The 11,617-nt window shown below is 35.4% G+C and overlaps 1 protein-coding gene across 1 annotated transcript in view; it reads right to left on the reverse strand.

The window, feature by feature from the left end:
• LOC138713523 (protein starmaker-like) overlaps nt 1-11,342 on the reverse strand; it is a 30,925-nt gene extending 19,583 nt beyond the window's left edge. The window contains exon 1 of the mRNA XM_069845694.1: nt 10,972-11,342. Within this exon, the coding sequence (XP_069701795.1) occupies nt 10,972-10,998 (27 nt within the window). The 5' untranslated portion in view covers nt 10,999-11,342. The remainder of the gene's footprint in view (nt 1-10,971) is intronic.
• Between the last annotated feature and the right edge of the window lie 275 nt (nt 11,343-11,617).

An 11,617-nucleotide genomic window follows, 5' to 3' on the forward strand; every position in this document is an offset into this window, starting at 1 on the left:
TATCAAGTTTTCTGTGCATAAGAAGCTATTTTAATCTTACCTGTGCTCAATTCACTCACAAGTTACTGTAATAATATTATAGCATTATGTCCATCCAGAGAAACTACACTTTCCAATGATGAAATAATAATTAATTATACAAATCGGTTAATTTAGCTTCCGATATTACTTCATACAAACACAGAAACATTCTCTGTAGGCTATGTTTTATAGCTTTCGATTGTTGCTGTCCAAGGCCCCTTTTAGACGAAGTCATTTGTTTTTTATTTCAATACACTGCCTTAGATGGCAGTTATTTTAATTTTAAAACTCATTTATCTCATTAAATATCAGTCCTATCAAAATTTTTCAAAGAAAAAAACTTATCAATTATTTTTAAAGAAACTTTTGTTATGTAAAGTTTTCAAAAAAATCAATAATAAGGGAGATATTTCGATTTATTTAATTCAGGCCCCCTTATAACCCCCCCTTTTAAATAACGTATTTTGAATGCCATATAGCCTACAATCTAAGTTACAACGAACTTAATTTATATTCCAATTTTCATCGAAATCCGTTCAGCCATTATCGCGTGAAAAGGTAACAAACATCCAGACAGACAGACAGACATACAAACAAAAATTTCAAAAAAGCGATTTTCGATTTCAGGATGGTTAATTATACATGTTAACACCAATTATTTTTGGAAAATCGAAAATTACCAGAAAAATTTTGGCTACAGATTTATTATTAGTATAGATTATATTACAATAGGCCTTGAATTATTAATTATAAAATTAATGTAATTCTGGTCGTATAGTAATAAAGTAAAAGTAGACATTCTGTAAAAGACTGCTCAGTATCAACATAATTATTATGCTCTCTGCCATATTGTGCATGTAGGCTATGGAAAATTTGTAGTGCTCAAAGTTTATTACCGGTATGAATTTTCTTTTTCATAAACCAACATCATTCTACCAATTGGGAAAACATTAATGAAACATTAATATAAAAGACCCTGCTTTCTCTAAAATCTTTACTTTTATGTGGACGAAGTAGTAAATATGTATTCACAATCACTTTTGAATTATTGTTACAAATAATATTTTAGGAAATGTCACGCGGGGTTGGTATTTTAACGTTAAACGCTTATATTCAAGTGTAAAATTAATAAACGAATTATTAACGAAATTTTCAACATCTGACGTCACTTGCTCCCAAGCGGCAACGTGTTAGCCTAAGTTACAATCTGATTCTTGCTTTGATATGGTGTTTGCTAGAGGGTTGGAATTATTTTCCTACATGAATTATATTTCTCATTTAATTTTATTATAGACACATAGTAACGATTTCCCAACAAACCAACTGAGATGAAACACAGTAATTCCATTGTAAATTCTTGTGCAGATAGAATTTGGCATAAGGGGGTGGAAGTGAAAGGGGCGATAGGGTACACTTAAAGGAAAAAAAAAGCTTATTTTACGTTTTATAATTAAATGCACGGTTATTTATAAAATTAAGTTGCAAGTTTCAGCAGTCTGGCAACATCACCGCTAACACAGTAATTTTTTTTCCAGTAATAAATATATAAGAGATCAACGAACTCAGATCTGCCTCTGTACACGAGCCTCCCTCTGTCGCTACGACGTTGCAATCTGTTCGCAACGTTCATTGGTTTGAAATGAATAGTTTTTAAATTAAATATACACAAAAACCATTCACGCTATTGAAATCCGCCGGAGGGATGAATGATTCTTTTATCGATATGGACAAAAGTCACGATTCTACTCACAATAGTTACTGAATAAGAGGGTGCTAACATTTGAAAAAAAAAAATTCTGAGAAAACTATGAACATTTCAGAAATATGGTATTCCACATTTTGTTACATACAACATGAGCTATTTGCTCTGAAAATGTGGAGGGTTATTTCACTTCCACCATGTATATTCACCAAAGAAATAAAAGAAAATAACAATTAAGAACACAGCACATTATTTCATTATTTTCATTTCACTCTCAATAAAACGCACAGTTCTTTAAATTAGAACAAATTTCTTAAAAATCTAAATACCACAAATACACCCACTCGTTAATTCAAACGTTTCACGCAATTACGGGGACACTGTGAATCCCTGTCACCTTTTAAATTTACACTTCTTGTTTCTCAGACTAGTGTCCACAATGAAAATGTTGCTCTCCTTGGACAGTTTTCCTTTATAGCAATCTTCTTTATATGCCCTACACAGTTCGGCCTTGTTACAAACCACTAATATCACTGAATATCTTAATGGCTTTGAAATATATATTTTCTATAACAAAGTAATTTTCTAGGTGATTATGAATTACAAAAATCTGCATAATTTATGCAAAAATAATTGCACGCATTAACATAAACTGTACCTTGTATAAGTGAATCCAGGTTTATTATTATTTTAAATTGTATAGGCTCTACCATGTAACGATGCCGATTGTTCGATATAATCTTAGAACTATCGCCGTAGAGCAGCGGCGACCAAAACTCGAACAGATTACACGCGAGACACAGGGTATGAAGCAAGGAGATGGGGGAGAGGTAGTTGGGATGAAAACTACAACCAGTGGTGGTTCGTGCAAATGCTGATCTGGTCAGTCTATCTATGTATATCTAGGTAGGATGTGTTTTTTTCATAATCAATATTCATTATCTCAATAGCTTTGTTGCAAAGAAGCAAATAGTTTCGTATTAAAGCATTAATAATTTAATAAGAAAACAAGCAGACCTCATTTGTAAGATAAGTTAAACAACACAAAACCCTTTTCCCTCAGTTATTTTCTGTACATCTTTCTGAAAATAAACAACGTCTGGCTGAATGTTGACACGGCGATTCCCAACTATATTTTAAGATTTTCGTCCATAAGGCGAAGCTCTTTTTTGTGTCTGGTAAGTGTAACTTGTGAAAAGAACTGTTCACATACATAAGTATAAGAAAAGACGCTAATATCTTAGCTGTAGAAGTTTTAAGGAAGGAATACTTTGTTTTACACATTATTTTAAATATCTCAGCTCCTTTAAATCTAAGTTCCTGCACGTTGTTTTGAAATTTACATCCGTTTGCAAATCAATGATTTAATTTATAATTCAGTTCTCACAGATTTCACTTTAAGGCAATAGATTTAAAAGAATAACAATATTTATGCACGTAAAATAGAATAACACTTACTGATAAATTACTATACTATTTGTTTTCTTATACCTATTACGCCTCTATAATCGATGTAACAATTATTGTAATGTGTTTTGATGTTGCTTCTGTAGGCTATGTGTACTTCTAATTGAACCGTTGAGCAAAGCAAACATAATATTAAATTTTCTCTGACAGAACAACAAAAAAATTCGTCTTCCCATTCTGTACAAACCTTCTCTTCATGCTTACAGAGACAGAGGGTTTAGAGAGCAACATGATACCACCATTGCTTGCTGCAATACGCGAATGAGACAGGGGAAATTGTACAGCAATCTCCCTTACCTGTTTGAATGTCTGTGATTACACAATGTAATCACGATAGCTGCTTTGGTCACCGCTGCCGTAGAGGAACGTGACAACTTTCGACGCATGTTTTTAAGGTACCGGCAGTTGGTTATTTCCGCATATTACCGCGCCGGCTTGCTCCAGCCTCACAATGCTTGTAATCAGAAGCGTAATTGCTCTGTGCCGGTGTAATTTAGTCTCTTGACTTGTGAATACCGACACACCCGACGTATCATGTTCTTATAGCAGTGAAGATGATTCATCACATTGTATTCTTAAGAAACTCGGAACACACATCTTCACAAGCATTGAGTAATACTTCTACAAGTAAATTTAATTGGAACTAATAATTAGGAGAATCCACCACTCTGAAGTAACGGTTAGCACAACTGACCGTGAAACTAGCTGACCCGAGTTCAAATTCTGGTAAGAACAAGTAACCTAGTTCAGGTTTTCTCCTGGACTTTTCCTCAACCCGTCAAGAGCAAATGTCCAGCGTCATGGCCTAAAGCATCCTGTCTAGGACTCGCGTTACGGAGTGCGCGCTGGTTCGAGTCTTCATGGGGAAAGAAATTTTCTCATGAAATTTCGGCTAGTGTATGGGACCGGTGCCCACCCAGCATCGTGATACACTTTGAGAGCTACGATAGATAGCGAAATCCGGTTACGAAAACCAGCTATAACGGCTGGAGGGAACAACGTGCTAACCACACGATACCTTCATTCTGGTTGGATGATCGTCCACCTCTGCTTCGGCATGTGAGCATGAGGCCATAAGCCGGCTGATCGGTCTGGGGCCTTTGAAGGCTGTAGCGCCATGGATTATTTTATTATTATTATTATTATTATTATTATTATTATTATTATTATTATTATTATTTTAAGAGCAATTGTAGGTAAATTTCGGCGCTGGACCCTGGACTCACCTCGCTAGCATTATTACCTTCATCTCACTCAGACGCTAGATAACCATAGCCGTTGATAAAGCATCGTAAAATAACCAACTAAAAGTACTAAGGGACCTTATTTTTGGTAATAGCGATACGGGTGAAACTTTCTAATCTTAATGTCTTTGTTACCGTGCATTCATCCTTCTAGATACCTAAAAAATTATTTTTAAGAAAAACGGACTCGCAAGATAACGCGAAATTTGGATCGTTACACTGAATATGTCAATAACTGTGAAATACACCTCCTCTATTGCAAAAGTACAAAATATGCACCAAAATGTTATTCATTATTGTTAAAAAACTTGTTTGTGACTTTAGTTTCGGATAATTTGTCAATCGCTTGATAACTCCATTATTCTTGTATTTTCTCTATGGATATTGTGTACTATGTATACGCTTACCATTATTATCTCTATGACTGTCGAAAAAAGGTCGATTTCTATATTCGATTGCAGTAGCAGTATGTTATACAACGGAGACTATATTATTTTGATGCGAAGAGGTTTTTTATGGGACTAGTACAGGACTGCAGTGAATTTGGTGTTAATTGTTTTCAGGCAGAGTGGTTCCCTACGTCTAATGTGGATACTAAGAGAGGCTTTACTGCGTACGCAAAAATATTCACTAGCTGTTGTACAAATCTTCTTGTATACAATGTAGAAACCATGCTATGTTTATATTTTGACGATGCTGATATGTGTAAGCGAAAGAAAATTGACAAGAAGTTTTATATCACACATAACATAATAGAATTAATTCGCAACTTAATTCTTGAAATACCTACCGAAATAGTGGCAGGTTTAACAACGATATTACCCATTCCATTTTACCCAAAAATACTAATACTTAAATAACAAAACGAAATAAAATATGTTCTCTGAATATATCATTATTACATACTCACTATAAGTGAGATTTTCTTTGTTCTGCTACACAAAGTATAGGCTAAGTAGTCTATTAGTAAGTTCATTGTGCCTTGTATCAATTTTCCTATCAGTGTAGATATTCCTGAATTGTATTGTGGTTATTATGTGGCTATTGGATTTGAGGTTTCAGGGCTTAAATTCGGCCGAGAACAATAAAATTCTTACCATGTAGCCTATTCTTCCGGGAAGAGAGTAAAGGCTGGTCCACAGTAAACCGGGAACAGAAACGACGAGAACGAGAACGGAAATATTGTCAAAATAAATGTATTTAAATGTGAATTAATTAATAAATTAATAGTAAATTGTGAATGTTCACATTTGAATACATTTTATTTTAACAATATTTCCGTTTTCTTTCTCGTTTTCTTTGTCATTTCCGTTCCCGGTTTATTGTGAACTAGCCTTAAATCTGTCTGTCCCGTGTCGTAGACTTCATGCATATGACCTATCACTGGTAGAGGGCCACACAAAATTTGTCGGACGTTTATCACCCACTTTTAATTTCGAGGCTAAATAATCTCAGCAGTGTCGTTTAATAAATACTATTGTCATTACTACTTACACTACTAACTACCAGTGAAATCGAAGTGATGCTTTCAAGTTTTGGCAAGTTATAGGTAAGCCTGTTTTTACATCAACTGATTTTTATGTGTGATTAGTAGTAGTAGTGAAATTGATTAAGTGAGTGAAATTTTCTGCATATTCAGAGAAGAATAAACGTCTCAACTTTTAAACTAGACACATGACATCAAGACATGCCCATGGGTAGATTACAGCAACTTATATTTGTAGAAACGAAGCACTGTCAGCTAGAAACAAAATCCAGCATCCGACACTCAATATTAGCTGTCTTCTTAGCTCTTTAGTGAAATTTAAGAAATAAACTCTTACTTGAAGCAAGTAAAACGATAGGTATGGAAGTAAATCCCGAAAAGACAAAGTATATGATTATGTCTCGTGATCAGAATATTGTACGAAATGGAAACATAAAAATTGGATATGTATCCTGCGAAGAGGTGGAAAAATTCAAATATCTTGGAGCAACAGTAACAAATATAAATGACAGTCGGGAAGAAATTAAACGCAGAATAAATATGGGAAATGCCTGTTATTATTCGGTTGAGAAGCTTTTGTCATCTAGTGTGCTGTCAAAAAATCTGAAAGTTAGAATTTATAAAACAGTTATATTACCGGTTGTTTTGTATGGTTGTGAAACTTGGACTCTCATTTTGAGAGAGGAACAGAGATTAAGGGTGTTTGAGAATAAGGTTCTTAGGAAAATATTTGGGGCTAAGAGGGATGAAGTTACAGGAGAATGGAGAGAGTTACACAACGCAGAACTGCACGCATTGTATTCTTCACCTGACATAATTAGGAACATTAAATCCAGACGTTTGAGATGGGCAGGGCATGTAGCACGTATGGGCGAATCCAGAAATGCGTATAGAGTGTTAGTTGGGAGACCGGAGGGAAAAAGACCTTTAGGGGTGCCGAGACGTAGATGGGAGGATAATATTAAAATGGATTTGAGGGAGGTGGGATATGATGATAGAGACTGGATTAATCTTCCACAGGATAGGGACCGATGGCGGGCTTATGTGAGGGAGGCAATGAACCTCCGGGTTCCTTAAAAGCCATTTGTAAGTAAGTAAACTGTTAATAAATAAAACACTGGTTGCAATGTGTCAATTTCTACCACAGCCCTCACAGAGTGTTGAATGATAAATATTGAACAACGGTAATTTTATCTTGAAAATTATGTATTTATATTTTAATTGTTAATTCCTCAGGCAAATATTTTGATTAGACTGAAGTTTAGTATATTGTAGAGATGTTCGTTTGTAGTATGGTAATGATCTTTGAGAAACAAAAGGAAAACAAGTTGGCAGACATACGTAGTGCGTAGGGAATAAACTCTATTGGTTCTTTCATGACGTTTTTGATGATGGAGTAAATTGTGTATAAAGTCGATTTTGTATTGTTACGGAGCAATGTGTTTTTAAATATTGTCACTTACTTATGGCACTAATGTCGACATCTTGATGTTTTGTAGATCTGCTCGGTTCCATGAACATCTTCAGAGCGCAGAACACGCAAAAAATATGATGATAGGTTTTTCCTGGTCTTCGAATCGATTGTCGATGTAACATCATCATGCCATTCCTGTTTTATGATTGAATTATTCGCACTGATGCAAACATAAACTTTACAGATTGGAAATAGGCTCAATTCGCACTCCAAACTTAAACGTAGATCTGTTGTAAAATACGTATTTAAATAATCAGAGAGATTAATGTATAATACGTAAAGAATACACAGGTCTAGTTGTGTTGTCAATTCATAGAATCGATAATGTATTATCTATATTCTATGTTACAATGTTTTGATATTATATTCAGGTTTTGCAGTACTGTTCGTTTGCTCGTAGGTACCTTTAAGGTTTGAGAACATCCGGAAAATATGATGACTTCGATTGTTTCTATATTTACGATCTTCCATTCCCACATCATTCTTGTCTTATGATTGGTTGATATTCTCTTTGTTGTAAAGTGAAACTTAAAATCTTGTAACTAACAAGCTTCTAATTTTACATAGTTACGGTTACATCTACATGTACCGGTACTTAATTATTGTGAATGGTCAGATTTAATGGAATTTCTAGTTCTCGTATCAATGTTATATATAAATTTAAGTTATCTTTCAGTCCACCGCTGTGGAGTAACAGTTCGCATGTCTGACCGTGAAACGTGTGGGCTCGGGTTCAAATTCTGGTTGAGACAATTAACCTAGTTGAGTTTTTTTTTTTTTTTCCAGAATTTTCTCTTAACTCACTAAGAAAAATGCTGCGTAACTTTAGACTCTGGGCCCTGGACTCATTTCGCTGGTATTTTTACCTTCATTTCACTCTGATAGATAACCATCGCAGTTGATAAAGCGCCGTAAAATAAACCAATTAAAACAGTTACCGTTGTGAATGATGCCTTAAAGTCATTCGATGTCGGGTTAAACTAGTAATTTGATTTATAGTGAAGTGGAGAGAAGATCTGATGGCTTTAACGTCACCCTAACAAATAATTCTGATTCTTAAACCGCACGCTGTAGAAATAATGATGGCTGAGTGATTGCATAATTTTATATTGAAACGTGTGCCTATAGTAATACTGGTTCATTAAACAAGAAACAATAAGAACATGGCCGATCGCGGAATGCAATCATACCTTAAATTAACTTATATTTCAACTTGTGAACAAAAATTTAAGAATTATGAAGTCGGGAGTGGCAGGTGGCCGAACCCATTAAGTCGATGATGATGATGATGATGATGATGATGATGATTTTCTTATATTATTTCTAATTCTGACGAGAACAGATAGATTGTCATCTGTAACGACCACAACGAATAAGAAATCATTCTCGTCTCTTCCTCTTTTTGCTCGCCTGAAGATAAAAGTAGAACCAAACCTCGAAACGTCGGGAAACCATCTTTGCACTTAGCAATGAAAAGAATGCAAACAACAACTATCCAACGAGAGCTATAAAATAATATGAATAGAGAAAGTTACACAACGCAGAACTGCACGCATTGTATTCTTCATCTGACATAATTAGGAACATTAAATCCAGACGTTTGAGATGGGCACGGCATGTAGCACGTATGGGCGAATCTAGAAATGCATATAGAGTGTTAGTTTGGAGACCGGCTGGAAAAAGACCTTTGGGGAGGCCGAGACGTAGATGGGAGGATAATATTAAAATGGATTTGAGGGAGGTGGGATATGATGATAGAGATTGGATTAATCTTGCACAGGATAGGGACCGATGGCGAGCTTATGTGAGGGCGGCAATGAACCTCCGGGCTCCTTAAAAGCCATTTGTAAGTAAGTAAATAGCCAGAGCAACCAGTTTATAGAATGCATTTGGGCTAAATGAAGGTTGTCCTCAAATCTAAACTGTAGAGGCCATGAATACTTGGGAAAACATCTGCATTGAATTGGTGTATTAAACAAACCAATATGTAACCTGTGTGAACCTTGAGATATGGTACGCAACACTGCAAAAATAACAGGTTCGGAGAGATACTGGGAAGGCAGAAACCCGATGCTTTGATATAGACATGCCGTGACTTCATTGTGGTTTTCTTATTTGTGTATTTTTCTTTTGTCGTTTTCTTCCGCTTTTGTTATTACTATTTCATATAGGTGAATGTTTTTAAGTCTAGTGTCGAAAGCTGTTGGTTCTTTGGCAAGTAAAGGCCGAACCCTCGTGAAAGGCATAGTTGATTATGCTACGCCAAGGTTTTATGTTTTCATGAAATATGCCAGAGTTGAACTAACTCCTGCGGATATTCCACAAATTCGCTCTGGAATACAAAGGCTCCTTACTGGGTTTCGAACTGGAAGGTGGAAGGAAATGCCTGTGAAAGAAGCATGGCTAAACACTCAAGTAACAGCTGAAGTAGTATTTTGGTTCTTCATTGGTGAATGTATCGGGAAGAGGAAAAAAAGTGCCTCTGCATTTAAATAATTAAATATATTCATAAATAAAATAAATTAAATTAATGCATGTATAAATAAATAAATAGATAAATAAATAAATAATGAATAAATAAATAAATAAGTAAATAAATAAATAAGTGTAAACGTGTGTTGAATCGCACATACGCCAAGATCACTTCAATTTCAATTATAATAGGTAAATTTAAAGAAACTATGCTACAGCATATTTCACGACTTAATATGAAAAGGCTTCTTTTAAAATTAGACAATGCAATAGAAGAAGAAGCAGACCACAAGTCTAAATTCGTGAAGTGGGATGATGATGATGATGATGATGATGATGATGATGATGGTGGTGGTGGTGGTGGTGGTATGGTCTGATTACAAGTTACTCAACACTGTAGCCCAGGGTTAGCAAGCTGAAATCTGATCCTTGACTGCGCTAGGACGTGAATTCGAATCTCGGTTGAGTTCATTTCTCGGTTGTTCGGAGTATTTCTAAAACTGTAAGGCTCTAATCCCATGGCCAGACTGGGTCTCATCACATTATCACCGCTTTTACCGACGCAAACAATCTCGCCGTTGATACGGTGTCGTTATATATATGAGTAGCTTAATATCAAAGACGGACATCTGTCTTCTCCATAGTTTTGATCTAGAGGCAATTTTTTAATTCACAGTGTTCTTTGTAATATTTAAGGCAATTTATTTTATAAATATAATGTTAGAGTTTGCATATGGTTTCACTATAACTGGCAACAGCATGAAAATTTGTATAAAAAACCACAGCTATCTAAATTTCGATTGAAGTCAGATGTCCGTCTTTGATATTAAGCTACTCATATATATATATATATATATATATATATATATATATATATATATATAAGTGTTATAGAAAGCGGAAACAGTTCTACTGTCAAATTTTTACGTGTGAAGTAATGAATTATTACATTTTACGAACAGAACAAAATGTGTCTTTCTTAACGGAACTACGAGTAAGTTGAAAGAGACTGTGACTGTGAGACTGAGTAAGTAAAACTGTAAGACAGCTCTGATCTGTTTTCACCATCTGGTAGTCTATATAAAGTGAATTACACCTTACTTACCAGTAACGAGTGCTTGATCGACGCCATCGTAGCAATTAAAGCGAAGTGCAGGTTTTTTGCCGGTGTTTTGTAAACAACGCTCCGGACAGCTTCGGCGTGAGCGCGACTCCTGTAGCTTGGAAACTAGACGTCTGTTGTGATGGCGGATCGTCTTCCTTTCTCCAGTCTTTTTAACTCTTATTGTCTCTCAATTCTTGCAACTTTATCGGCAGTTACTGCCCTTCTCGCTGTTCTTGTTTGCCAATTCTCTCGTATTTATATCGGAGAGGGAACAATCCCAAGGCCTCGGAACGGCTTTATTTCTCATTCTTGTATGCATCTCCTTACTTGTACACAACATCTCTTTTTTTTATATAATCCATTATAGTGGGACAGATGGTGCACTCGAACAGGTTGGCGAGAAGTCAAGGCTCTCGGAATGTATTCCGTAACGATTCGTTAAGACTCTTTGTGTTAGTTCTCACAGATTACGAAAGATGGCGAAAAGATGCAATATATGGAGCATAACAATATTTAACTTCTGTCAGCGCCTCTGGTAGGGCATCCCTATAGTATTCGTCGACCTCGAGTTCGACTCCCAACGCTGATTGAGTGATACTTGTGGTGAGTGTCTGTGACTACTACAATAGTGGAAAGTGACGATAAA

Source organism: Periplaneta americana, chromosome 14 (assembly GCF_040183065.1).
Source record: "Periplaneta americana isolate PAMFEO1 chromosome 14, P.americana_PAMFEO1_priV1, whole genome shotgun sequence".
Classification (NCBI taxonomy): domain Eukaryota; kingdom Metazoa; phylum Arthropoda; class Insecta; order Blattodea; family Blattidae; genus Periplaneta; species Periplaneta americana.